Source organism: Colossoma macropomum, unplaced genomic scaffold (assembly GCF_904425465.1).
Source record: "Colossoma macropomum unplaced genomic scaffold, Colossoma_macropomum, whole genome shotgun sequence".
NCBI classification, from domain to species: Eukaryota; Metazoa; Chordata; class Actinopteri; order Characiformes; family Serrasalmidae; genus Colossoma; species Colossoma macropomum.
Genome location: NW_023494810.1, coordinates 29460486 through 29488460, shown reverse-complemented (window position 1 = coordinate 29488460; position 27975 = coordinate 29460486). Strand labels below are relative to the sequence as shown.

General features: G+C 38.5%; 5 protein-coding genes across 6 annotated transcripts in view; 3 read left to right on the top strand and 2 right to left on the bottom strand.

Annotated features, from left to right (window-relative positions):
* pfkfb4a (6-phosphofructo-2-kinase/fructose-2,6-biphosphatase 4a) overlaps window positions 1–2685 on the top strand; it is a 39587-nt gene extending 36902 nt beyond the window's left edge. Inside the window, exon 14 of the mRNA XM_036559167.1 lies at window positions 940–2685. Coding sequence (XP_036415060.1) covers window positions 940–999 — 60 coding nt within the window. The 3' untranslated portion in view covers window positions 1000–2685. The remainder of the gene's footprint in view (window positions 1–939) is intronic.
* Window positions 2686–6419: 3734 nt separating this feature from the next.
* On the bottom strand, window positions 6420–12401 carry arpc4l (actin related protein 2/3 complex, subunit 4, like). 2 transcript variants are annotated; one of them, XM_036559351.1, is made up of 7 exons: window positions 12266–12401; window positions 11962–12027; window positions 9470–9588; window positions 9162–9273; window positions 8637–8732; window positions 7512–7682; window positions 6420–6539 (listed from the first exon to the last, which is right to left on the bottom strand). In XM_036559351.1, the coding sequence occupies exons 2-7, from the start codon at window positions 11962–11964 to the stop codon at window positions 6534–6536; spliced, it is 507 nt and encodes a 168-aa protein (XP_036415244.1). In that variant the 5' UTR covers window positions 11965–12027; window positions 12266–12401; the 3' UTR covers window positions 6420–6533. The 2 variants fall into 2 exon arrangements, with proteins under 2 accessions (XP_036415244.1, XP_036415245.1); XM_036559352.1 differs by having other exon boundaries at window positions 11962–12024.
* Window positions 12401–21040, top strand: tada3l (transcriptional adaptor 3 (NGG1 homolog, yeast)-like). Its single transcript, XM_036559350.1, has 9 exons — window positions 12401–12717; window positions 13521–13754; window positions 14173–14423; window positions 14534–14639; window positions 14767–14899; window positions 15334–15437; window positions 15903–16003; window positions 16499–16690; window positions 19022–21040. Exons 2-9 carry the CDS (start codon window positions 13545–13547, stop codon window positions 19212–19214), a joined length of 1290 nt encoding a protein of 429 aa, XP_036415243.1. The 5' UTR covers window positions 12401–12717; window positions 13521–13544; the 3' UTR covers window positions 19215–21040.
* Window positions 21041–22609: 1569 nt separating this feature from the next.
* On the bottom strand, window positions 22610–23488 carry LOC118800038 (putative proline-rich protein 21). The gene has a single exon (XM_036560184.1). It carries the CDS (start codon window positions 23486–23488, stop codon window positions 22610–22612), a length of 879 nt encoding a protein of 292 aa, XP_036416077.1.
* The window catches only part of hmces (5-hydroxymethylcytosine binding, ES cell specific), an 8478-nt gene continuing 3879 nt past the window's right edge, over window positions 23377–27975 (top strand). The window contains exons 1-4 of the mRNA XM_036559016.1: window positions 23377–23646; window positions 24632–24829; window positions 25452–25595; window positions 26464–26661. Of these exons, the coding sequence (XP_036414909.1) occupies window positions 24641–24829; window positions 25452–25595; window positions 26464–26661 (531 nt within the window). The 5' untranslated portion in view covers window positions 23377–23646; window positions 24632–24640. The remainder of the gene's footprint in view (window positions 23647–24631; window positions 24830–25451; window positions 25596–26463; window positions 26662–27975) is intronic.

The window sequence follows — 27975 nt, the reverse complement described above, 5'->3', positions numbered from 1 at the left end:
TAGAACATGATTTCAACATGTCAAGAATAATAAGCATATGATGATGTGGCAGCAGAGACGAGGGTTAGTGCTACTTAGTGCCCTTTTGATATTTTGACAGCAGATGGGCAGGATGGGCCAGCACCTAGCTCCCTAGTGCCACCTAGAGACCTCAGTTTTTTTGGCCAAAATATTGACTGCATGATTTAAAAATCCACAAAAGCTTGGTCCATATTAATTTCTATATTACTGACAGTATATTCTTCTTATTTTTCTGACAGATATTTTGACAGATTTCGAGATATCGACACCAATCCAACGCTAGAACGTGTTCTTGTATACAGCTTTTTGATAAGCTGTACGGTTTTCGTACATTCTTCGTTAAATGACAAATTTTCCCCATAGGAATGAATGGGGAGCAAAAGTTTGTGCACCCAGCTTATATCACGATGACACAAGTCCATTAGCAACACACTGTTAAACATAAGGGGTACCATGGCATTGACTTAGCAACACCCTAGCATCCAGCTAACAACCAACTGGGATACCCTAACAGCTGGTTATCAACACCTTAGCAAATCACATAAAATACCATGGTATGCATTTGGCAGCCCCCTAGCAACAGCTTGACAACTGTCTACGCTGCGCAATCAGGAAGTGCACTTTTCCAGTTTTCCCATAAAGACTTCCTCCCGTCGCATTTGTGTATTTTTTTTAAATTGTGAATCGTACCAAAATAAGTCGAATTGTGGTGTAATTTGAGATTACTGAATCGTTCCCTAAAGAACTGAATCGAATCAAATCACTGAATTGTTTTAAGAGACTACAGTGATTTACGCTCGTAGTAATTATCCACTGATGTTGGCTTCACCGGGGGTGAAGGGGTTTCACCTGTAGAGTAACCAGAAGGTTTTGGACATACTGATGATTATTTGCGTGCGTTTTGTGTTCTCTTTTCAGAATGTTAATGTGCACCGGACTGCGGAGGACGCCTTGCAGACCGTTCCGCCTCACCTCTGACCCTGTCGTTTGGCCGCCCACTCTCACTGATCTCACTGCCTGTGCTCCGGGGATCCCCTGACCTCCTGGCACCTCACAAACAAATGACTTTTGGGGTCCCCTGCCTGAATACCCATCCTTTCCCTCAACTCAACTCCCTCATCAGTGGCCAGACTGCACTGCACTGTTCATTTTAGCCTCCTGGACTCATAGATAGGACGTATTGGTCTTTATGCTGAGTTGCCAATTTACACCTACTTTGTATATACACTCATTGGCCAGTTTATCAGAAACACCTGCCATATAGGTCCACTTTGTAGGTCTACTGTTACAGACTGTGGTCCTTCATTTGCTGTCCAGTATTAGCTCCCCTGTACCACATCGATCAATGAAAAGGGACCACCATAGGACCACCACTGGCCAGTTGGAGCAACAGATGGGCTCCAGTCTTTTATACCTATAATGTACCTATGCGGTAGGTGTTTCTGATATAATGGGCCATAAAAATGACAAGAACTGATCCTACAGCAGCATTAATGCAAAAAGGAGTGGATAATGTACGCTGATCTTTGGGATACGATCAGTCCAGAATCATATCCCTTCTTACGTGACCAGTACTTTTACACTACACATATCGATACGCACATTTCCAGAGTGGAAGAGCTATGAGAAATAAGACAGACACTGCTCACAAACACCATGTGATTCACCACTCTATATTCTGGAGATGGTCCATCAGAAGTTCATTCAAAGGGCAATTCCACCTACTTAAAATGTCTGCATAATTCTATCATTGAGATGTAAACAAAGTCCTTCAGAGTGGTTTGACGGTTCTTTACAGTGGTGGTGATGATAGGATCCAGGGGTCACATTGTCTACAACACAAATATAGCCATTTAATTTACTATCCAAAATGACCAGCGAATCTACACGTCATTTTGAGTTTTCATTTGCAGCTGAGGTTGGTAAACTAGTGGTACATTAAAAAAAATTAGTTTTTTTTAGGGGCTGTTCAGCCTTAGAATGCTGTGTATGTACCTTTCCACCATTAATATATTTTAGAAAAGATTTTTAGGCCAATGTTGCATAACTATTGTTGTCATTAGGTAATGTTTTCATAACTATTTTGTATAGTAACCGTCTGTGTATAGCAAATGTTTCAGACGTCTGATTCTTATCACCACCACTGTGAACAATTCTGACTCTTAAGTTTCTCTAGAATGGAGCGTTTAACACCAAACCACTCTGAATGATATTGTGTACATCTTAAAGAGTTAATTCTGCAGAATCTTTGAAAAATCAATGGAACTGCCTTTTAATCTGCTTTGAAAGAACCTCAGTTTTTATATCTTTGGGATTTGGAAAGTGTAGCAGAGCTGGGATACATGAGATGTAATATATTGAGAATGTAATGTATGAGGGCTGTGCCGGCGGGGATATATTGATTATATATTCAGTATATATTGGGTCTGCAGATTTCCTGTGTGTCTTTTGCATTGCTTTCTGTGTCAGTATTGTGCTTATCGTTGTGTCATATTATTGTTTGATTCTTATCTCTCTGTTACTTTGAGGGAAGCATGGCACAACAGCTTTATGTCTGTGTACCAAAGAAATCCTCAGTTTATCACTGGTGTTAATACAGTTGGCATGACTCTATTGCCCTCATACAAAGATATATGTATTTATTTGCCTTTCACATGTTTAAAAATCAATACACATTTTTGTTCGTGTTGCTGCTTGGCACCTAAATGCAACTATTTTGATTATTTATTATTGTAATGAATTACTTTAAATCACGCTCACATTATTTTTTACTACTTTCAGATATACAATTGTGAATTGTATCCTGAATTGTAAATGCCCAGAAAGTGAATTAACTGTATGTGTGTATAAGATGGATAAAAGTGATTTAAAGTGCTGATATATAATCGTACACTGGTTCTTAAAGTAACACATTTTGGAACAATATGATCGTCCCTGTATGTCTTACTGACAATAAACTGTATTTTAGAAATCATACTGTCTGTGAATGTTTTGCATACAGAAGATTACACCTAAAAAGGGAAATTCCACCAATTTTTCAAAAGTTCTGTACAATTCGAAGTCACTAGCTACATTTCCAACGACTTTGTAAGCAGACTGTAAGCAATAAAATGAAAATGCATTCAAGAATGTTTGCGATTTTCACTTCCCACCAGCTGGTTTACATCAATCTGATGTTTTTTATTGATTAAAATGATTTACCTAATGATATCATTTCCTGCAAAAACTTGTTTTGGGCTGAATCTCAAAAGGCTGCCTACTCCCTATGTAGTGTAATTATAAAATAATGAATGGCTTCAACAGCTAAGTCAAGCTTTATATGTTGATAAGAAGGCCATGTATATTCGGCCATAATTTCATGACCAGTTCAGTGCACTTTATAAGGACTAGGGAGCCATGTGAGATGCAGCCATAGTGAATCTATAAATAAGCTGTATTTGGGTTTTTCCATTTCTAATTTAATAGTAGGTTATGACTTCCCCATAAGCTCCTGATAAGGAAGTTTTAATTTATTATTATATTTCCTCCGTCTCAACCGTTATGCAAGAGATCATGTTTCTCTGCTATGTAGAATAGTTTGAGCACTTTCCATTTGGAAATGCTGTAGTCTTTTCTGGACATCTCTCTCTGTAAGAACTGAAAAGGGTCAGCATTTCTTTAAAAAAACACTTTCATCTGCTCCTCAGTGCAGCTCTACCTCTCTGCCATGCTGTATGTGTTTGTTGTTAGAGGAAAACGTCTCGACTGCAGGTTTCGCAACAATTTATCTGCTTAAGTTAAATGGAAGAGTTTTTAGACTTTTGTCAACACTCATAAAATACTACTGCCAATTTCCCCTTTCCATAACCTACATCGACAAACGTTTCGAAGCGTTAAAACATTTTTCGTAAAAAACATTCGGATGGAAAGCTAATCAGAGTGGTTTGGTGCGAAATGCTCTGTTCTAGAAAAATTTACAGAGTCAGAACTGTTCACAGTGGTGGTGATAGGAACCAGACGTCCACCTCTAACAGCTCCCTCAAAGAACGTTATTACATGAAATGGTTATGAATATGCTGCCTGATGTCTGAGACATTGTTTTACGATAGTTTTGAGATAAAGTACAGGGCCTCTATGGTGACATGGTGATTGTTTTTTAATAAGCCGTGGCCACAAATTAACATATTGAGGCCAGGATTTAAGTTTTTTGCAGTTACGAATGAATATGTTGAGGCCACGTGGCCAGAAGAAACTTAACTCGTGGTCTCAGTATATTAATTTGTGGGTAATCTCCATGTCACCTCAGGGCCTCTGTATAAAGCAAAATAGTTCTGAAAGAAAGCAAAAATATTTTTCTGATTTACCAGTATTTTAAATCACTAACATTACGTATAAAAACGTGTAGGTTCACTGCTGGTTTTGGACAATAAATAAAACGGCTATATTTGTGTTGTAGACTTGGCGACCCCTGGTTCCTGTCACCACCACTGTAAAGAAATCTGAGTCTGCAAGTTTCTCTACAACTAACCATTTCACATCAAACACTCTGAATGAATCTGTTTACTTTGTTTATCTCTTTCAGATCATTTTAAGTTGGTGAATCTCTGAAAACTACCAGATTATTAACTGTGTCAGCTTATTTTGGCAAAAATGTCACAGTACAGTACATTCATTTTCATTGTTTTATTTGTAGAGATTTAACATCTATTATAGATGCTTATTAAAATAACTATATAATTGCTGAGTCTTTTAAAATGAGTAACTGAAGCAATTACAGATTTGTTATTAAATGCATGGAGTCAAACAAATTCTGACAAAAATAAAGATGGAAAATCAGCCGTTCGCAAGGATCAATTAGAACAGCTGCACCATAATAAAGAGCTTATTTTTATTTGAATTATTTGCCACTAAACTTTGTGGCAGACTAAATTAATCCTTTCAATATGGATAGTTAATTTATTCATGTATGCATATTTTTAAATGGTCTTTAAATATATAAATATTTTGTGGTGGTCTTCAGTTTTTTCCCCCCATCTACTTATGTTTATCATTAAGCTGAAAGTCTGGTTTAATGCTTCTTTTAAAAGGTTTAGTTGTTTAATAATAGATCATATTTGACTTTTTAATTGATACTTAACGCTATATAATCCTGTTAATTCCCCAGCACATATTTTACATTCATTAATAAAAGTGCTAGAATTTATTGGAAATAAAATGCAATTTTTACATTGAATTTAATGCCATATTTAAAATCAAGCTAGGAGACAACCCACCAAACACAACCCAATGGCAGATGATTATTTAAAGCAGTAATTTTGGAGAAGCTGTTAGCTCGTGGCTTACCAGGTATTATTTCAGTTCTTTGTCAGTACAAAGGAAGGAAATGACTCATACAGTTATTCTTACTATAGTTTTAGTCTTGACACAGTAGAGTATGTATCTTAGACATATATCTTCTGTCTAACACGGCAAAAAATTTCATGTTGACAAGTGAAATGATCTTAAATCGAGTCTATGTTCCTCATTTTGAGACTTGCAATGAGAATATTTAACTAATTTCTAGACTTGTTAGACATTTCTAGTGAAATGATCCAATTCTATCATCAAATAATTTATTTTTTATATATAACAGCATTTCTTAAACAAGTCTGATTAATGATCGGCCAATTTCACCAGATAAAATGATTTAAAACCACCAAAAAACTAGAAATAAGCTGCATAATCTTATAACAGTCTTAGAACAATCTTATACTGAGAAAAATGTAATATAGTGACTTGATTTAAGATGATTTCACTGATTTATCTTTACTTTTTATGCAGTGAATGTCCATCATTTTCACTTCCATTATTCAACTCATTTCAGAAATAAATCTCTTGGGCTACAGAAAGCTCAATAGAATTTTATTGGTTTTATCGCTACCATCAGTATTACATTTTATGCATCGTTTCTTCCCACCTGTAATTACATCAGAGGCTGGCTGTGTCAAAATATAAACACCCATTATTTTTTTTTTAATTACCTTTCTTGATGCCACTAACATTGAGGTTTGATTCCTTTTTTATATAACAAAAAATGAAGGACACTTGGAGTACATGTATATAAAAGACAAACGAAATACAAGCCACTGTGGACTTTACAATGTGTTAAGAGTATTTCCTGTGCCCATCAATAGTCATTTTGGATAATACTTTTTAAGGACCTGCCTTGACCTTGTGTTTTTTTTTATTCTCTGAACAGAAAATGATGGGAATTTTTTTTTTTGTTTAAATATACAATTATCAATGGGAACAAGAAGCACCTTTAACAGAAGACGGAAGGCAAAGGGGACACTGCGTACGGCATCGCAGGATTGGTGATCCGTTCCAGTGGTTCTTTTTGCTGATTGATTCTTAACTCACAATAAGCTCCTCCCTTTTTGTCTGTTGAGCTGTAGAAGTCTGCGATGCCTCTCTGTCTCTCTCTCTCTCTCTTTCTCCATGGGAACCCCAGCGACGGCCAAGTCACAGGAGCGAATGATTCCAGAGACTGGTCCTCAAAACTGCAACGGCAAAAGTCACACTGTAAAATACTGCAACTGCAAAATCACCACTTCCAGTATTTAAGTCAAATATTATTATAGCAATTTGCATTATAATAACGCATATTTTAAAGTCAACCTGAAATCAACATGGACCTTTTTAACCTCATTATGACGTCCTTGGTCATATTAGGCACGATTAATCAAGATTCATTACATCATATCAGTAAAAGACTGATTTTCCTGTAATTTTTTCATCAAACTATAATGACTTTTCCTGATCTTCTGATTCTGATTACATCATCGTGCATCAGCGGGTAGGGAAAATAAATATTATCCAGTAATATCACGTTTCACCTCCACTCCCACCACCCCCACCTATCATAGCACCTGTCTAGCTCAGAGGCTCTCACTGATACTGTGTTTCACTCAGAAATGTCAGGGTATGGAAGGAAAACAAGCCATGAGCTCTGATTTCAAGCTCACTTTAAAGGGCACATATTCATATTTTCTTGTATTTATTTATTTTTTGGAGATCCCTTATGGCATTTCAGGGTGTCATAGTCCAGTTTACAAGGCCCCTCCCACCTCTCTTGGTCTAAATTAAACAGGCTTGCTGTTTTTACTGTGCCTTTAAGACTGACATATGTAAATGAGATCTGATCTGATTGGCTCTCCTGAATTGCACTTCATTCAAAAAGCAGTCTGGGCTTCTTATAAACACTCCTTATAACTTCAGTGTGAGTGGGTGGGGCTATAACTGCTGTAGGTTGACATCACAAAAATTCAAGAGAGACATATACGGACTTTTAAAGCTTAAGTTCAGTTTTTTAACAATAAATTATTTGGAAATCATTGTAAGGCTATGTGTTTGTTACTGATCAGTTTGGCCACTTTTCAATATTGTGATTGCTTGATTAACAGTCAAAATAACCGGCAGATTTCTCAATTACTAATGTAAATGATATGTAAGTGGCAGAAAAAAAAGCATACGTTTTTGAGGAATTCCTCGGCGACGATACGAGCACGGGCGTTGACGGCCAGCTTCATCTCACTGATCTCCTTGTCGATCTCCTCCATGAAGTGGATGACAAAGTCCACCAGCTTATGCTTGTACATCTGCTCCGTGTGGAAGTTGGTGATGAGGAAACTGATGTCATAGCCCTGACGGGAGAGACAGGCATGAGGATGTTAGAAAAGACACAAAGTGAAAGTAACACTAAAGATACGTGTACATGTTATGTACACTACTGCTTTCTATGCAGTGTATGCAGCTGCTGTACACTGGTCATTGTTGCCTACAGGCTCTCCACAGTCTAAATATGTCTTCTTTATGATATACGCAGTCGTTTAGTGTTGTAGAAGTACTGATGATAGCCAACATAAATTCAGAAAAGTGTATTCAAATACTGTTAAATCTCCCAATCTATATACACAGACAGATACACATGTACATTTTAATTTCTATCAATTGCTTTATAGCTTTCTATTGCAATACAAAACATTCTGCAAAAGACTGTATTTCTATTTCTTATTATTTAAAAAACGGGTTGGTTATTGTGTTATTAAAGGCTTTTTTATTTCTGTATAATTCCACTGTTAAGAGGTAAGCATGGTCATTAAGAGTGCCTTAATGTGAAATGCTCCATTTCAAAGAAACTTACTTAGTCAGAATTGTTCATAGTGGTGGTGACAGGAACCAGACGTCTGAAGCGCTTCACACCTCTAAAAGCTCCCTCACAGAAAGTTATTACATTAAATGGTTATGAATACACTGCCTGGTGTCAGACATTTGGCCTAGAACTTATTTTTTAAACTCCATTCACAGCAGAGAGGTGCTGTAAGGCAAAACAGTCCCCAAATAAAATGTATTTACCATTATTATTTCACTATTTTACCATTATCAGCACTTTAATTTTGGATAGTAAAATAAAGTGGCCATATTTGTGCTGTAGATATTGCGCCCTCTGGTTCCTATCACCACCACTGTAAAGAAATCTGAGTCGGAAAGTTTCTCTACAATGAACCAGATCACATCAAACCACTCTAAATGACTGAATTATGCAGCAGATTTAATGTCAAAATTTTTTTCTAGACTATGCTGCCTCTTTATCTCACCTCCACAGGTTTCCTCCGCAAAATGAAGAAGTTCTCCGCTCTCATCATCATGAAACGCATGAATTTGTGGCACAAGATCTTCTCAATCTCATCCGCCTGAAAGGAACATTAGAGTTTAAACTGAATCCCAAACCACTCCCAATCTGACAAACAGTGCACCGTACGATTTACTAAAGCTATTAACAAGAAATGAATCACGGCTTCAGCAGAGCATGTGCTAATACTGTTGCATGTGCCAGTTCTTTGATATGGACTACTGTTTTCTACCCTTAGAGAGTGAACTTGTACCAGGAGTTTCATGAGAATGCTGATCTAGTTTGTGTTTTACCATAATCAATATAAAAAGGTGAATATATAGGAAGAGATTCTATGTTCTACCATATATGGAAGCCACTATGTGAATAGAAAATAGTTTAGGGCCGTTAAACAGGAACCACTAATGAACAAACTGAACAGAGCTTCAAAGAATCATGTCAGATTTAGTACATGACTAAAAGACTCTGTAGCGAAAGCAGAACTTCTGACCTGTTTGACGGCGATGCTGACCCGCACAGAGTTAATGGAGCCCTCTATGAGAACCTTCTCTTTGTCATTGCGGCTAATTACCACCGGCTGCAACAGCAACTCTTTGCTGCTCCTGTAGTGAGAGATCAAATTCAAGGATCACCAACAAAAACAGAAACAAAGAAAGTATGACTTGAATCCAAAAAAGGCTTACGACTCCATACGTACAGCACATGAGCTGATGCATATGGCATGACATGTCAAACACAGTCATGTTGAATTTGGCTCATTTCAGGGTGAGTCAGAAACGATGATCCAGGATGACTCACCTAACTTCCACCTCTGGCTTGTTGTGCCGTTCCACCACTTGAGAGGAGAAGTTCTCCAAACACAGGGCTGCTTGCAGGGTGGCCCGCACAGCGTTCAGGTATGGCCGCAAAGTCGCCGTCTGAAGACAGGTTTAAAAAAAAAAAGAAAGAAAGAAGATTGTCAAATCAATGGTGTAGCTAGAACCTGCACCATTGGCTACTGAAGCTAATGCATTCACAAATTAAGGTTCTAAAGGGTTTACCATGTGCAACACTTTATATACAGTAGATCTTTAAAAACACATCAGTTCTGATCAGTGCATATGTAACATGATAATATCAGAATCATATCAGCACAGGTGGATATTTGCTTAAATACGTGGTCATCAAAGTGATGGTCAGATTTGTTCAGTATTTCAAAGCTAGAGTCGTAGGCAAAGGTGTGGGCTCCCCAGGTCAAATGACATGTTTTGTTGATTGAACTTGAAATAAGTTAACACACCCTGTACAAAAGAGACTTTGTTTGCTAATTTTAGTGCACAATTTACCTTTATTTGCTGATACTGGAAAAATTTTATCTAAAATGCACTATAACTGTTTTTCCAATATGTTGGAATCAGCAAATATAAACTGTGCAAACGCAGCAAAACAACAAAACACGTCCAAACATTTGCATTCAATGACAAATCTGATGAAATATTTACTGTACTCCAGAAGAGCCGAATAAATAAATACCAGTGGATCCCTAATAACAACATTAAAGGCTATTCCATAAATATGTTTGCTGGATATATATTTTTTCAATGTACATACATCATATTGTGAAACCAACTGTTTTGTTTTTTGAGCACTTTTCAAAGAGTCCCCTGCCTTTTTTAGTTAAACATGATATCAATCGTTTCAGGATTTCCATTCAAGCAGCGTTTAATAAATGAGAGAATCATGCGCCGATGCCAAGATCCAATATTTCTCATCTACATATCTGCCGATGCTGATAAATAAACATTTACAAAATGTAGAATTCTTGTTGGATTGGCTTTAAGGAAAATAGAACATCTATTTTAACTGCATTTGTAACCTTATTTCTGTAGGATTACGAATGAATTAGAACATTTTAGCACACAAGCCCAGATCTAACTCGTCTGCTCTTCTGGAGTACAATAAATTTATCATCAAATATCGGTTTGAAATGTTGGTCAAATCTAAGCATCTGTCCAATGCATCCAATGCGGATCATTTATTTCTAAGCAATTATCTACCAATGCTGACATGATTCTGATATTTTTGTGCATCCCTAATGTTTTACAGTCAATCTGATTTTAATGTAGGAACCTGTTTAACTTTAAAATGCTTATATTAATACATAAATCAAAATATTGTTTGCAGGATGTATTAATCATCTATTAATGATATTATAAAAGCATCGTATCATAGTAACATCAAAAATACTGTACAGTCCAGATTTTTACAACCTTAACATATAGCGAGGCACATTACATTACATTTGACTGTAAATTTGCAGATTTTAAGGGGAATCTCACCGATTTTTCAAAAATTTAGCCTAATTAAATAGTTAAGGTGTAAACACTGTCAATCAGAGTAGTCTGACATGAAACACTCCGTCCTAGAGAATATTACAGAGTCAGGATTGTTCACAGTAGTGGTGATAGGAACCAGACGACCAAAGTTTCTCTTAAAGCTATATCATGGCCATAAATATGCTGGCTAATGCCCAAAACGTTGCATGTAATAAGAGATCTTGCCTAAAATGTGTTTTTTAGGTATGCAAGGTGTTCCTCAGCAAAACATCCACCAGAGAAAAGAAGATTTTCCACTATTTTACCATCATCATTACATCTAAAACTCAGAAGACACGTGTAGGCTCACTGGTCATTGTAAATAGTAAATAAAATGTCTATAGTTGTGCTGTGGACACGGTGACCCCTGGTTCATGCCACCACCACTGTAAAGAAATCTGAGTCAGTACGTTTCTGTACAACTAACCATTTCACACCAAACCCCTCTCAAATGACTTTGTTTACGTCTCAATCACTGAATTGTGCAGACCTAATGAACAAACAGTGGAATTCCCCTTTCAGTTACAATAAATATCCAGCTACATGTGTAGCGTTAGGTTTGTCATGTATCATTTATTAGAGACCGTTTGCAGAACACAGACCACTTTAGATAAATGTGAATGAATGAAACAAATATCACACGTCGTAGCACCGTATTCTCACAAGTGTGCTCTGGATTCGACATCAGATACTTTAATCACACGACAATAAACCCGAATTAAACTCAGAAACACAATCCATTAGAAATGCACAGTAACGTTAGCAAGCTAGCAATAGCATCAACACGGGCAGCTCCACCGTCTCCGCTCTGCCCGAGCTTCGAGTCCGATAACACAGCACGGTACGACCGCTAGAGTTATCACTCAGCACTTAGTTAAACCCCAAGAGAAACATTAATACAAATAACGACACTTTTGATAAAGAAGAAAATCTCACCATTTTCTGTTGGCTTTTGAGGAAGGCGGAAGTGTCTGCGCCACGCCTGCAGCCTTCGTGCGCCTTCTACCAAAAACATATAATATGGGCGCGGTGTAAACATATCACCCACGTTTTATACAACGTTAATAAATACAAAAACAAAGAGTGTGCTTGCACATACATCTGTCTATAGAAGCAATATTTAAGAGCACTACGTGGTGCAAAAAAACATCAAATAAAATCACTAGATGTTTCAACTTGAAGCCTAAGTGCCCAATCTACTCTAAACATTACGGTCATCATTTCGCTCAGGCAAACTTACCTTGATTCGCTTTTTCTTCCATATATGGCAAATAGACGGTCCGGTTCGGTTTGTGTTTAAGAAAGCAGAATGGTAGCTGGAGTTCTCTCTTTCACCGATCTGTACCTCTTGACGAGTAATAATTATTACGCGAAAACGACAATATGTTGTTTTTGCTTATACGTTGCTTGAAAAGGGGCTCATTACCGGCTGAAACAGGAACGTACCATGTTTGTAACCGATTGAGTTTCTGATATTCGTATGGGGGTGCGTTCTTCGGTGATGTCAAATCCTTCAGCAGTTATTAAAAACGTATATAAACTCTGCTTAAACGCATTTTCAGCGTAACATTGTGAATAAAAAGGACATAACCTGAATCTGACCGTTCAGTTTTTTTTTCATTTGTACTCAGAAAGAATAGTTCCCCCTTTTCTCTAAATGGTACGGTCAGTAATGGATGCCCGTTCTCCGAGGTAAATAATAATGTGGATATTTTGAATAAATTCTTGTTGTGTGTGGCCAATTTACATACTCGAGTTGTATCTTTCTACGACCAGATCGTAGATATAGACCCAATATATATTTTAAGGCGATGCAGTTTGATGTACATTGAATTAGAAGCCGGTTTTATGCGTTTGTTTGGCTTACGCCACCTAGGACGAACTTGCTAGCTAGCTTAGCTAACAAGCTAAAAGCAGCAGCATATTACTCGACAAATGAATAAGTAGGTCAGGCTGTAGATAAAACAGAGTTATAAGTCGCTTTAAAACGCACATAAAATCACACAAATATCACAGACTGCTAAGATATTGGTGTAATGTGTACAGTGAAACGGTAGCTAGCTAGCTAACCAGTTAGCTTGGTTCTCCAGCTTCATTGAAAGGTTTCATTTCTATAACTGTCAACAGTATATATGTATATTATATATGTGTATAATCATCCTTAACTCAGCTCATGGAGTCTACATTAACTAGCCAATAAATAAATAAATACAAATAAATAACAGATGATAGCCCTCATGAAGAGAGTTAGCTTACAGACCAAACCTGAACATTTTGCTGAAAAAGATTCACCTTGGCCCTAAAATCTCTCTCTGTGCTGATAGGATCTCTGTACTAGTTTTTCCAGACAGTGTTTGAAGATCAGCTTTATAAAAGATCATTTGAAGTGTACATAGCATTGAAAACCGATGAGATTTGTTGAATGGAAAGCTCCACAAAAGATATCCAAAACTCTGCTGGGAAATTGAGTCTTGTGTTGTCTTGTGTCCCCGCAGTTCCAGTTACCTGTAACAAAGAAGATGAGTGAACTGAAGGACTGTCCACCACTCAAGTACTATGACTTCAAGCCAGTGGAGCATGTGAAAGTGTGTCCACGCTACACGGCCGTGTTGGGCCGCTCAGAGGACGATGGCATTGGCATTGAGGAACTGGACACACTGCAGCTGGAGCTGGAGACACTCCTGTCCTCTGCCAGCCGCCGTCTTAGAGCACTGGAAGAACAGAGACAGGTGAAGGAGTTGAAGAAGCTGTTTGTCTTAACTGGCCATCTTATTCTGTATATCTCGCCTTTCTTTCCCTCTCTGTTTTTCTTACCCTTCACTGCTTATCTCTCATTCCTTTCCTCTCTTTCAGTCTTCTGGTCTCCCTTTTCCTGTCCTTCTTGTCCTTTCTTTTTTCTTTCCTTGTTCCTTCTCCTCACTGATGTGTTGAAAATGGTCTGCTACCCAAGTCATATCTGGTAAACAGCAGTCCTGTGGTCAGAAATAGACCAGTAATGAATTAGGTAGAGTGGGGCTGATAAATTGTGTAGATGGGATACAGTCTGTAATTGTACACCCAGATAGTATAACATGATAGTGTAACATGGCCTGTACATGGAAGTACAAAGTGGTTGTTTATAATAAGGTCTAAATATCTTTCCAACAGATTCTTACAGACTGGCAGGACAAAAAAGGTGACAAAAGGTTTCTGAAGCTGAGCAAAGATGCAGACCTTTCAGCCTCCTCTCGCCATTCCAAGCCTAAGAAGCAGAAGTTGGATGGGAAGGCAGGGCACGGGCCTGGTCCCGGTCCAGGCAGACCCAAATCTAAGAACCTGCAGCCCAAAGTTCAGGAGTATGAATTCAACGAAGATCCGCAGGACATACCACGCAACCCAAAAAATGACGCACCAAACAGGTTGGCTCAAATATCAAATGATCTATTTGTATTTTTATTTTGTAATATGTACAATATATATACAGTGTATACAGGACAACTTTAACATGTTAACTTGTGTTGTGTATCAGATTCTGGGCCTCAGTGGAACCCTACTGTGCAGACATCACCAATGAGGAGATAAGAGTCCTTGAGGAGCTTCTTAAACCCCCTGATGATGAAGCAGAGCACTACAAGGTAATGTCAGTAAGGAGGCAGGACTATTTCATACACAAATGCCAGCATTGCCAGTGTGAACAGTTGATATGATGTATGTATCAGAGACATGATTAACTATGTATTTTGAATTTATTTTTTATGGTAGATTCCTGCTCTGGGCAAGCATTACTCTCAGCGCTGGGCTCAGGAGGACCTCCTGGAGGAGCAGAGAGAAGGAGCCCGAGCCAATGACAAGAAGAAAAGCATCCTGGGTCCACTGTCTGAGATAGATGCCAAAGGTATCTCTGGTTGTTAAAATAACACTCTGGACTTCAAAGATAATGTTGTGTTTTTATGCAAAAACATATGTTAGTGGTCTGAGTCCTAGTTTTTACCCTGTATGTTCACATTTAATTGATCAGAGAATTACAGTACTATTTAAAAGACCACCTTTTCACTTTTTTAATTTCAATCAAATGGCCATTATGTAAAAAGTTAAAAAAACAGAAAACATATTTAACAGAAAAATACACAGAAGCCTCAGCAACTAAATATGATATAAAAAAATTGAGTATTTATTGTGCCCATGCATTGCTTTTATTGCAGCTTCCATTCTTTTTCAGGAGACTTGTATTCACTTTTCCTGCAGGGACATTTTTCTGCACCTACAAAGTTCAGTCTAAGAAGGCAATTGTATCCTCTTCAGTACACAAAAATATTTTGTTTTCTGTAGATGTGGATGCCATGCTGAAGAAGTCTGAATCCCAACACGAACCCCCGGAGGATGGCTGTCCATTTGGCCCTCTCACACAACGTCTGCTTCAAGCTCTGGTGGAGGTCAGACACACTTAATATACTATACTGTTAAGTAGAGAATCTGATAAACGCACACATTTTTGTGTTTGTATAGATTCAGTGTTGTTGTAATTCAGATTGCAGCAGTTTTTGATTATGGCTTTAAGTGATATTAAACTGGATATTTTTATATTACAGTTAATTGCCATGGATGGTCTTTGTGCCACGAGACACTACACAATAGTGTAAAGGAATACATCATTGTTTGTCTGTCCGCCGCATTTGTGTCATGCGTTGACTTGAAACTCATTTATATGTGTTAAACTTACTAGCTTAATGGCTTTTATTATAAGTGATTTTTGAGTCATTTGGTTTTCAGTAATTTTCTACAAAGAAATTCTTCATCCATGGTAACCGACCATACGCTACAGATGTGGCTGATGGTGATTAGGCTGAAAAACACTGGAATATTCCTCTAAGTCAAAAGATGTTTTATTTCCCTTGTAGGAGAATATCATATCCCCTATGGAGGATTCCCCCATTCCAGACATCCCGTCGAAGGATGATGGGGCTGGAACGTCACCTCGTAGCCAGGGAAAAGCTTTCAGGTAAAAATGCCCTGACGTTTCTTCATGTGCAGTAGGAGCGAGTGTAGGATGTTGCAAAAGAGGTGGATTTCGGAAGTATGAATTCTAAGCTTTTAATGTATATATTTTTGTTTGTAAATAAAAGAGGAGATATTTGATTTTAATTTAATGAAAAGTAATCATTGTGCAAATAGTTGTGCATTAAAATGTGCAGAAGAGGACGTAGAGGACGTGTTAACTTATTTTTACTTAGAAAATCAACATAACTTGACCGGGGTGCCCAAACTTATACATACAACTGTAAAGTGAAAGTAAACATTGCTTTTGGAAGGAACACCCACTGTTTTTTCCTTTTCTTTCCAAAATAGGTTTAAAATTACACAACAGAGGTTAAAATGTTTGTGTCATTTAAACCAAGAAAGCTGAAATGCAGGAAACGCTTACTTGTACAAAATTCATATACTTTTCGAGGTCGCTGTACTGTATTTCCCCCTTTCCCTCTCCCTCTTCCTGCAGTGTGCCTCATACACGTTCTCTGGAGGCCCGTATTAAGGAGGAGTTGGTGGCTCAGGGCTTGCTGGACTCAGAGGAGCGGCAGGGTGCAGGGGGAGACTCGGAGGACGAGGTTCTGGCTGAGCTTCAGAAGAGACAGGCTGAGCTCAAAGCCCTGAGTGCCCATAACCGCGCACGCAAACAGGAGCTTCTCCGGTGAGATGTTCTTCGAAAGCACACGTTATGCCACATCTATTATTAAAGCCACCTTTTTTATTTTGGAGATGGCTGAAAGTGATAGTGCAGCAAAAAGTCTGGTTTACAAAGTTGTCTTCTTACTCAAAATATAGTCGATCAGCAAAGACATTTTGCTTCTTTATTTTTGCAGCCATCTAGTAATGGAAGCTTAAATTAGAGGTGTGTGATCATGATTATCAAAATACACATCTTGATATTTAATTTTTTGAGATATGATAAGTTGGAACACAGGAAAAAGCACCAGTAGTGCCACATTTAAAAAATACTATCAAAACAATGAATACGGCGATTTTTATTTTTGTCTAATTAACCGGAACTATTTATGCTTTTTAGAATGAAACATGTTGTTGGTCAGTGTTCTGTAGGTACTGATGATATCAATGATGTGGTCAGAAAACATTGTGAAATAATTTATTACATTATATATAAATATTGTCGTATTGCTCACCCCTAGTTTATACCCCACTAATTAGCATTGTTCAGACTATGCCTAGACCATCACACCCTCGCCTCAAATTACACTGACTTCAGTAGTTACTAATAAACTTGCTTATGTGGCTTCTGAAACTGTATGCCTTACTGTCAAGTATTTTTATAGATAACAGACCACTTACTGACCGATTGAGATTACTTTTAACAACACTGAGACGCTGAGAGAGTCTGACAATTTAGACACTATGATGCTTACTAGTTGTCAGATATTTCTCAGTCAAGAATTAAGAAAAAACTGAAAACCAAAGTACGAAACCTGGGTGTAATCTTAGGCCTTGTTCAGGCTGTTAGCCCAAATCCAATTTTGGCATATCCAGATTGAATTTTTTAATAGTCTGGCCAGCAAAAAAACCCACCTAAAATTAGATTATTGCAAAACGGATCCAAACCATATTTGGCAGTGGTTTGAAATGCAATTCCATTTGGATTTTTACAGACGCGTCTTAGTCTAGACGCTCTGGCCACTCAGATTGAAAGCCTTTTGCATCACTTGCAAATCACACTCGATTGAGCATGTCGGGTGTCGCTGCACTCACGGCTCTTTCAGTGCGATTTCGGAGATCATCCAGTGTTTTGAAACCAACGACGAACGCTCTGAGCTGTTTGAGGTTCACTGCCGACGAAAATCACGCTGCACAGTTATGACGGATTCGCTCTTATTGAAGTGGAGAGCACAGAACGCTTTCTGCTCACGGGTCACTTCCCCCCCAGACTGAAGGGAGCCATCTTCCACTGACAGTCAGAAACTCTGTGACCCTCTCTTTCAATTGGTATGTGATTGGTTCCTAGGTGCCTCACGGTTGTAAAAATATAGCGCTTTGAAATTGGATGAATCTTTTTGAATCACCTTGTACAGAAAGCTTGGAGAGACTCTTTGTTACTCTGCTTCTAAGCTGTGGAACTCTCTTCCACCTTGTATTAGGCAGTTAAGCACACTTTTTAAAGAAACCTTTGAAAACATATCTCTTTAATTCAGCTTTTAATAAAATTTCATGTCTAATTTGTGTTTCCATTTTTAAATGGCCAGGGCCCACTGGCAGACTCAAAAGTTTTATTACTTCTGTAACCTTACTGGCTGAGCTGTTCATTGCATTGTAATCCCTGTAGTTACTGAATAATAAGCCTTAATATGTAATAAGCCTGGGATTTTAAGGGGTTTAATTTAATTTTTTCTTATTGCTTTAGATGATTTAAATTAACATTGCTGACTTTGCTGTATTATTTTTTAAAGTTTTGCTGAAACTGAACAGAAACAATAATAGAAGAAAATCAAACTTTAATTAAATTTTATTACCTATATTAATCTTATTAGCACTTTAAGCTGCCACCACTACGAAAGGTGCTGTGTGAATAAAGTTAGTGGTATTGTGGTTATGTTATCATCAAGCGGTGTATAACCATTTCATGTAACAACTTTTTGTGAAATAGTTTATGTAGACATATTAAACATTTCAGACGTCTGGTGCCTATCACCACCACTGTGAACAATTCTAACTCTGTAAATTTCTCCAGAACAGAGGAATTTAAATCAAACCACTCTGAATTAGTTTGTTTACATCTTTTTAATTATGCAAAAATGTTGAAAAATTGATGGAATTCCCCTTTAAGCCAAATGGTTAGACCTTTAAGACACATCACATCAGACTGCTAGTCTTTATATCTAGAGATCGTCAGTGGGAGCGACTTATCACCTTTATAGTATTGTGATGTGTTTTTTCCTTGTTAGTGAACAGAGCTGATTGAACTTACCTCCTGATTATTAAGCTCTTCATGTCATCTGTCTCCACCTCTTTGTAGATTAGCGCGGGAGGAGATGCGGAAGCAGGAGCTCCGTCAGCGCGTTCGAGTGGCAGATAACGAGGTCATGGAGGCCTTCCGCCGCATCATGGCTGCCCGGCAAAAGAAACGCACTCCGACCAAGAAGGAAAAGGATCAGGCGTGGAAGGCCCTGAAGGAGAGGGAGAGCATCCTTAAACTGCTGGACGGATAATAAAACAAGAGAGATCGTTCTGCTGAGGACGGACTGTGTTAGTGTGCTGGTGTGGCCTGGGGACCAGAGCTTTTAATAGGCAGGTCAACCAGCTCACTAACATAAAGACAACCAACCATATGGAACCTAGGCGAATATCAGGGCTGGTTCTAGACAGGTCGAGATGGGCAAGTCTGAAATTTTGAATTACTCTGATATAGTATTGTGTAGATGTAGTGTTGGCACCACAGCAGCTCCTAAGAGGTTAAATAGAAACATTTTTATCTTATGAGTGAGCTGTTCAGGTAGGGCTGCACGATATGGACAAAATAGTGTAGTATATTCCTGCATATTGTGAAATGCCCTGCAGTACACACATTAGTGAACACTTGCTATAACGTTAAAGATTGGCCTGTATTATTATTGACCAAAAATTCTTATGTAGTATCTTGACCTGCCCAAACTCCAACAGAAACATCTGAGGTGGGGTGGATCAGGATGTTCACAGCATGCAACACAGCATTTAGTGGTTAGGTAGAGGCTGATTTGCATATTGCAGCCTTCTGCAAAATCAGTATTGTGAAGGCCAGTATTGCAATAACAGACAAGTAATTATATATTGTGCAGCCCAGTGTCACTTAAAAGGGGGATTCCACTCATTTTTCAGAATTTCTGCATAATTAAATTGTTAAAATGTAAACAAAGTCATTCAGAGTAGTTTGATGTGAAATCAGAGAAACTTACAGAGGTGATGATAGGAACCAGATGTCCAGAGAGTTGTTGCACAAAGTGGTTACCAGCACATCGATGCCGATCACATCTTTTCACGTTAGTTTAGAGGTAAAGTTTTGGCCTAAAATTTACATTTTTTCTATTGTTTTGCTTTACATTACATGTAAAACTTAGAAGACACCTGTAGGTTCACTGGTGGTTTTGGATAGTAAATAAAATGGCTGTGTTTGTGCTGTAGACATCACAACACCTGGTTCTTATCACCACTACTTAAGTTTCTCGATCACTTTGATTGACTTTATTTACATCTCAACAAATTAAATTTACAGAATTTTTTTTAAATCTGTGAGATTCCCATTTAAAACATACTGGACGGACATTAATGCATCAGTGTCATCTGAGACATAAGCGTAGGACCAAACAGCGTCCATTTTGTGGTGAACCTGCATTAGATTAATACGTGACTGAAATAGATAGAAGTCTTTTTTTTTTATTTATTTATTCTTCCATCTGTGGTCCATCATAATCCAGGTTTAGAACCAGCCCTCAGCAGGTCCCACTGAGCAAGATGATGTGCACTAAAAACCTGTCACTGATACTTACACTACTGTGATTCATCCCATCATGATGATGCCTGAGCTCTGGATTTGTACGGAGTACAAGTGCGGACCTAGGATCAGTTCATTTTTGCCTCTCGTACCTGACGAACACGATAATGTGGACAGAGTGGAGCTGATCTCAGATATATATGTGGGTTCTGGTGTCTCATTTACCGTGTTTGCCTTTTTTGTACAGTTCCCAAATGCAAACAGTTACCAGCAGTGATTGTTACTGTTGAAGTTATTGTCATAATTATAAAGCTGTATTTTGCCAGTGCATGAGTTACAGAGGATGCACGTTATTTTGCTTCTGTTTTTGTTTTTATTTGAAACGAACAGATTAAAGAGAGTATTCAAATGAAGGGGTTATTGTTTGAAGTAAGTTCCTTTTGTATAAAAGAGACCATAGTGTTGTTGATATAGTAGTTTGTTTCCATTTGAATGGCATCATTCTCAGTGCCCTTGTGTGTAAATGAACACATGAAAATAAACTGGCGGTTGATGAGACATCATGAAGGAGTGTTCAAAGCAAGGAAAGTTATTTTCACACACAACATAAACATCTGTATTAGTTCTTTACAGGTCAGGGTGTTAAGGGTGCGCTCTAAATTGTAGAAATGCATGTATGTAGGCCACAAAGGGCGCATTCTTAGTATTTCATACTTAAATACTTAGTATTTAGCTATTTTGTAGTGTTGCCCCAAACCAATGTGTGGTACCAGTGTGTGGTATAGCACACTGCACAATAGTAGAGTTACTATTAACACCAAGTAAATATGACGGGGGGGAAACGTTAGTTTCTGAGTTTCCAGTGTATGAAGGATGAAGCCTTAAAGCTACACCACGTAAATTTTGGGGATTTAGAGACCTCTCTGGTGGTAATGTGTAATTGCACACACTGTGCAGTATGTAATGTGGGTTGTGCTTCTGACCACTTCCCCGAGAGGATGAATCTGATTATTGCAAGCATGCTGAAAGAGAATTCGAAGGGAACGTATCTTATGAGACTGAAAGTGAATTATCTACTGTCATCATGTCTTCATCAGTGTTGTGTTGGTTTTGCATTTGACACCTGAACATCGAGCAAAACCTTTTTGAGCCTGTGTGGGATGTTAATACATAAAGGCGTATGGCGTGGCCCAAAAACTCCTGGAAAATCCAGCCCGATGCCTCTGACTTTTAAATGATTAATTTAGGCTTTACAGGGCAAATCAGAGCAGCGTGATTCTTCTCCTGACTCAGCAATGCTACTTCAATTTTAACAAAATCTTACATATTGCATCTTTAAATACCCAGGAGATGTGTTTGGGCAACATAGCTTAGCGCAGCCCACTGTTGTGCTAATTTTGCGAAACTCATCACAATGAAATGAGTCCAGTTTGGAATGTCATGGTTTCTGATAAGATATTCACCATAATACTAAAAAAAACAAAGCTACATAAAATTGCTGTCTTTAATATGAGTGAAATGGACAGTTGAGTGGTGCTGCGTTTGGGTGCTCAGTGTACCACATGGTTAACTAGTAAATATGACTTATTTCTGTTTGAGTTAAAATATTATAATATTGTGAGTAATGACCACGTATCGCTGTTGTCGGAAGAAAACCTTGTGTCTCCAAAATGGCAACTTTACAGGAAAAGGAAAAATCCACTTTACTTTTAATGCAAGTCAATGGAACCAGACGTTTTTCCAAGATATTTTGAGCCGTTTCTTTTGGTCCATTCTTCATGAAGTTTACACATAATATAAAGAGCAACAAACACTTTCAAATTATGCCAAGAACTGAAAAATGACAAAAATGGAGTTACGAGGATTTCTTCCGACAGCAGCGATATGCATAAGGCTGACAATAGGACCTTTATTTTGAAATACTGGCACAATCATGCTCACCTAAGTTTCCTCAAGTATTTTAACGTTAGCTAGCTAACGTGTTTTAGTGGCGGCTGTCAGATCATAATATTTTAGCTAACTCTGTAAAGACTGCATTTTCTGCACAAACTATAAGTCTTGATTTTATGCTGATCTTGGCTGATTATTCTTGCTACTAATATTGGTTAAAGGGGCAAAATCACAGAAAAACTAATTTTACTTGCTTTCACAGTTCCCAGGGGAGGGTTTAGGGATTAGGGAATAGGGAGTAGGGAGTAGGGAATCGGGAGTAGGGAGTAGGCAGTAGGCCGTCGGGAGTAGGGAATCGGGAGTAGGGAGTAGGGAATAGGGAATCGGGAGTAGGGTGTAGAGAATAGGGAGTAGGGTGCAGGGAGTAGGGTGTAGGGAGTAGGGAATCAGGAGTAGGGAGTAGGGAATAGGGAGTAGGGTGTATGGAGTAGGGAATCGGGTGTAGGGAATAGGGAGTAGGGAATCAGGAGTAGGGAGTACGGAATAGGGAGTAGGAAATCGGGAGTAGGGTGTAAGGAATAGGGAGTAGGGTGTAGGGAATAGGTAGTAGGGAATCGGGAGTAGGGAGTAGGTAGTAGGGAATCGGGAGTAGGGAGTAGGGAATCGGGAGTAGGGTGTAGGGAATAGGGAGTAGGGAGTAGCGAATCGGGAGTAGGGGATAGGGAGTAGGGAGTAGGGAATCGGGAGTAGGGAGTAGGGAATCGGGAGTAGGGAGTAGGGAATCGGGAGTAGGGAATCGGGAGTACGGAGTAGGGAATCGGGAGTATGGAGTAGGGAATCGGGAGTAGGGAGTAGGGTGTAGGGAGTAGGGAATCGGGAGTACGGGGTAGGGAATCGGTTGTAGGGAGTAGGGTGTAGGGAGTATGGAGTAGGGAATCGGGAGTATGGAGTAGGGAATCGGGAGTATGGAGTAGGGAGTAGGGAGAAGGGAATCGGGTGTAGGGTGTAGGGAGTAGGGTGTAGGGTGTAGGGAGTAGGGTGTATGGAGTAGGGAGTAGGGTGTAGGGTGTAGGGCATTGGCACCATCACGAAACCGAGCCCCGGCACTGGTGAGTGAAGCGCCATTATTTAAGATACGGTTTTGGAGGCGCCTGTAAAACACTTTCACTCCGGGAACCTGACAGCTGCCTTATATCTGACCTCTACTGCTGTATTTTCTATCTAACTGATTTTAAAACAAAAGCGTCACCGCTGCCTGAGAAGAATCTGTTCTACAAGCACAGGTAAGCAGAGAAAACAACGGCACCACAAGCTAGGTTAGCTAACCTTGGGCTAACACTGTGTTTTAGTGCCGTCTGTCCGATTCTGAAAGCTTAGTTACGTTCAGTATTTTACAGTTTCATACCGTAACGTTTCCTAATAAAGCACAGACCAACGTTAACCTAGCTATTTACGTAAAGTTGCATTGGAAGCCTCCAGCAGTAAATTGGCTTATTAATGTTGGTTAAATGCATCATAAACATTCACATAGTGTCTTTTATTTGTAGTGAGCTATAAATGTAGACATTGTGTTTTTGCCTTTATCGTTGTTTCAAACGAGGCTAATAAAACTGGAAATACTTGAGGTAACTCGGGTGAGCGTTGATTGTAGCTAGTATTTCAAAATAAAGGTCCTCTTGTCAACCTAACAATACGTATATACGGTAGGTACTCACGATATTACAATTCTCTGTATAAACTATAATTCCAATTTCAATTCAATATTATTTAAACTGTAATCCAATATTATGATGACTCTTTGCTATATTAGTTTCGCTACTAATATTGGTTAAAGGGCCAATATTATGGACTAATTTTCTTTGCTTTTACCTAAATAAAAGAGTGATGTAGTATGTATAAATGGTTAAAGCTTCAAAATGTGCCGTTCACCTCTCAGTCCTTACAGTCCATATATGGAAACTAATGAATTCAAAAAACATTTATTCAGCCTACACTACTTTAGCTCCGCCCACTCACACTGAAGCTAAAAAGAGGGTTCTGTCTGGATTCCTTTTTGAATGAGGCGCAATCCAAAGCAGCCAATCAGAACAGAGCACATTTACACATATCATCTTAAAAGCCCAGCAACACAAACAGCCTGTTTATTTCTAAGGGACAGAGACAGGTTGGGAAATGGGCATCTTTAAAAAAATGACCTATGATTGTTATTTGTGCATAAACCCACACAAACCTTATAAGTGGACTTAATTTGTGTTTACTCTGATGTAGGGTGTGAACATGTGTGGGAGGACAGCTTGCACTCTTGGTCCAGATGAGATCAGGCGTGCCTGCAGTTACCGAAACCGGGCCGGTCGGCGCAGACGGCCAAAGTGGAAGGACGGTGAGGCAGACAAATACCAGCCATCGTACAACAAGAGTCCTCAGTCCTCCAGCCCAGTCCTGCTGTCCAGCAGACACTTTAATAAGGTGAGGTGCTTTTGATTCTCTTTGTGACTGAGCAAGTAGTGATTCGGGGATAATTTTCAAAATGCAGTAAGTAAAGTTTTTTTAACACCTTATAATCTACATGCTAAAAGAAATGCTAACATTAAGAAATGAAAGCCACTAATGGGGTAAAAATGATCTGTGATGATTCAGCTTCACCAATTTTAGGATAATATGGTCAGTTATAATAAATCATAATAATATTCAATGAACTGTACGATTCTGGACGAAATAAAATTCTTGGGCTGTAAATAATAAAATAAATATTTCTGAATCACACAGGAAGCTTTAACCAGATCGTGGTTAGATATGCTGACTCATGATGCTTTGAATCGTTTCCTGAAGAACTGTAGTCAAATCAAGTGGCTAACGCCGGAAATGTAGACCCCTGAAGTCAGTTATGCAAATGAGCTTTATACACCTGTCCCTATTGGTTTTAATTCACTGTTAGTGGTTTGAGCATTAATATATTAGGATAACAGTCTGCAATATGATTGCAGTATCATATTCCTGTGTAATTACACTGAGCCACTAATAAGAAATCAGTCTTTCAAGGCTGCTCATTGCATCTTCAGTTCATTCTAGTCTTCTTCTTGTTGGACAGGATGCTCCAGTGGATGAGCGTGTCCTGGCGACGATGCGGTGGGGTCTTGTGCCAGCGTGGTTCAGAGAGAGTGACCCCAACAAGATGCACTACAGCACTTCCAACTGTCGCAGCGAGAGCATGCTGGAGAAGAAGTCTTATAAGGTATGAACATCGTCAGTGCTTTGTAGGACTGGCCGTTGTCGAAGGCAGGATGGTGGACATAGTAGTTCTTATTAAAACAAGTATGTCAACATGAAGGTCCTTTAGTCAGCAACAACTGAGTGCCCTACATGTGTGTGGCCGACACCCACAATATGCAGACATTAGAACAGGGGTGCCCAAAACATTTGTCTTGGGGGGAGCAGGCATAGTGCAATGTTTGTGGTGGGCCAAGGGGCAAAATTACAAAACAGTATACAAACAAAGAAGGTAGGCAGATTTCAAATAGATTTTAAACGTCAGATTCTAGTAAAATACACGAAAGCACAATTTTAAAGGAAATACATATATAGTTGCTGTTGTCAAATTTTTTTTATTATTTTTATTTTTTTTTTACTTTTTTGCATAATTTAAAAACCCCAGTTATTCTTTACATTGTGTTAAAATTTCATGATGAACGAACCAACAATGGTCCAAATTACTTTGAAAAAAAAATCTTATTACATTAAGTTGCATTGAAACATATTACATATATTTATAGCAGTAAAAAATGTTTGCTCTCTTATTGGCAGGCCAAATCAAACATCCTCACCAGCCCTGCAGTAGAGAAATACAAAAAGCTGTATTTCTGAGCTTTCCTAATATAAAAAATTATTTAAAGAGCCCTAATCAGTTTCAGTTTTTAGGACAATTTATGAGGTGACGATAAACAGTTAACAAGAAAAACAAAGGTTTTCCACGAAGGTCAGAAGTTTTTTGTTCTCTATACTGTCGGAACTTCAGAGTGGGAGGATGCACATCACATAAGTACACACTTCTTTTAATTACAACTGTGCCGTTCTGTGCATTTTGTGTTTGTTTTGCGCCACAGGACCCTCTGCTAAAAGGCCAGCGTTGTGTCGTTCTAGCTGACGGCTTCTACGAGTGGAAGAAGCAGGAGAAAGGCAAGCAGCCCTTCTTCATTTATTTCCCCCAGAGACAGGGACCACCAGGGCTCACTCAGCGAGACAAGCAGGAGGAAGAGAGGAAGATGCTGTATCAACAGACTGAGGGTCAAAGAGTGGGAAAGGTGAGAAGGTTGGAATTTATTTTGGATATAAAGAATCGTATCTTATATGTTTTCCCAGAAGCATTGCAGGAAAAAGATGATCGCATGGTGCTGAGGAATATGAAAGCATATGGTGGTAAATAAAGAATGGCTGCATGATATGGCAGCATACCATAGTGTGATACTGTGACAAACTGTGATGGCAATATGACTTGCAGTATATTGGAAACAAATAGGTGAACCATTAATGTGGCTTGGTTAATTATTAGCCTTAGAAGGGGCAATATGACTATTTTATTGCAGTCGCTTTTGTGATAAATTGTGATAATATGCTTGTTTGAGAATATCATGGATATTAAAAAACACTGACTAACCACGCTCCATTATAAAGACTTACTTAGACGTACTTAATTAGTCCTGTCTAAATGGATTTTGTGTAAATGTTGAATAAAAATCATTATGCCCAAAGTTTTTAAATCTGGCACCACTAGTGCATCGTGCCTGTATTAAAATATTGTGATATATATTATGTATTGTGAAGATGTCTAAGTATTGTGATGTAATATTTTTTGCCATATTGCCCCCCCACCCCTTAATTGGCCTACATTTATTTTTTTGACATAGTAAATCACTTAATTCCTCAAAACTGATTTTAAATATCTGAGATTTTGCTCACAGGCAGTCAAAGGCCATGGTTGGTTAGAGGACTTTTCAGTGATAACTGTGTTGCAAAGGCCAGTATCATGATCATGCTGCCCTACTTTGAACCCACCTACAGTTTACACAATATTAACAATATTACAATATAACGGATTACAGTATAACGGTCCAGTAGCTTTGGGGCAGCTGGATACCTTTTAATTCATTTACAACCCTATTTCCAAAAAAGTGCAGAATGTAAATAAAGAGAGAATGCAATGATATGCAAATCATGTAAACCATATTTTTAAAGGAAAATACTATAAAAACATATGAAATGTTGAAACAGAGAAATGTTATTGCTTTTGAAAAATATATGCCCATTTTAAATATGATGCCAACAACACGTTCCAAAAAAGCTGGGACGGGGGCCTGTTTACCACTGCGTTTCATCACCTCTTCTTTTAACAGCATGCGTTTGTGGATGCAGTGATGAACTGTTTTCACAGACAGCGGTTTTCAGAAGTGTTTCTGAGCCCATGCAGTGATTTTCACTACAGAATCATGTCTGTTTTTAATGCAGTGCCGCCTGAGGGCCCAAAGATCACGGCCAGCAAATACTGGTTTTCAGCCTTGTCCCTTACAGAGATTTCTCTGAATCTTTTAATGTTATTATGTACTGTAGATGATGAAAAA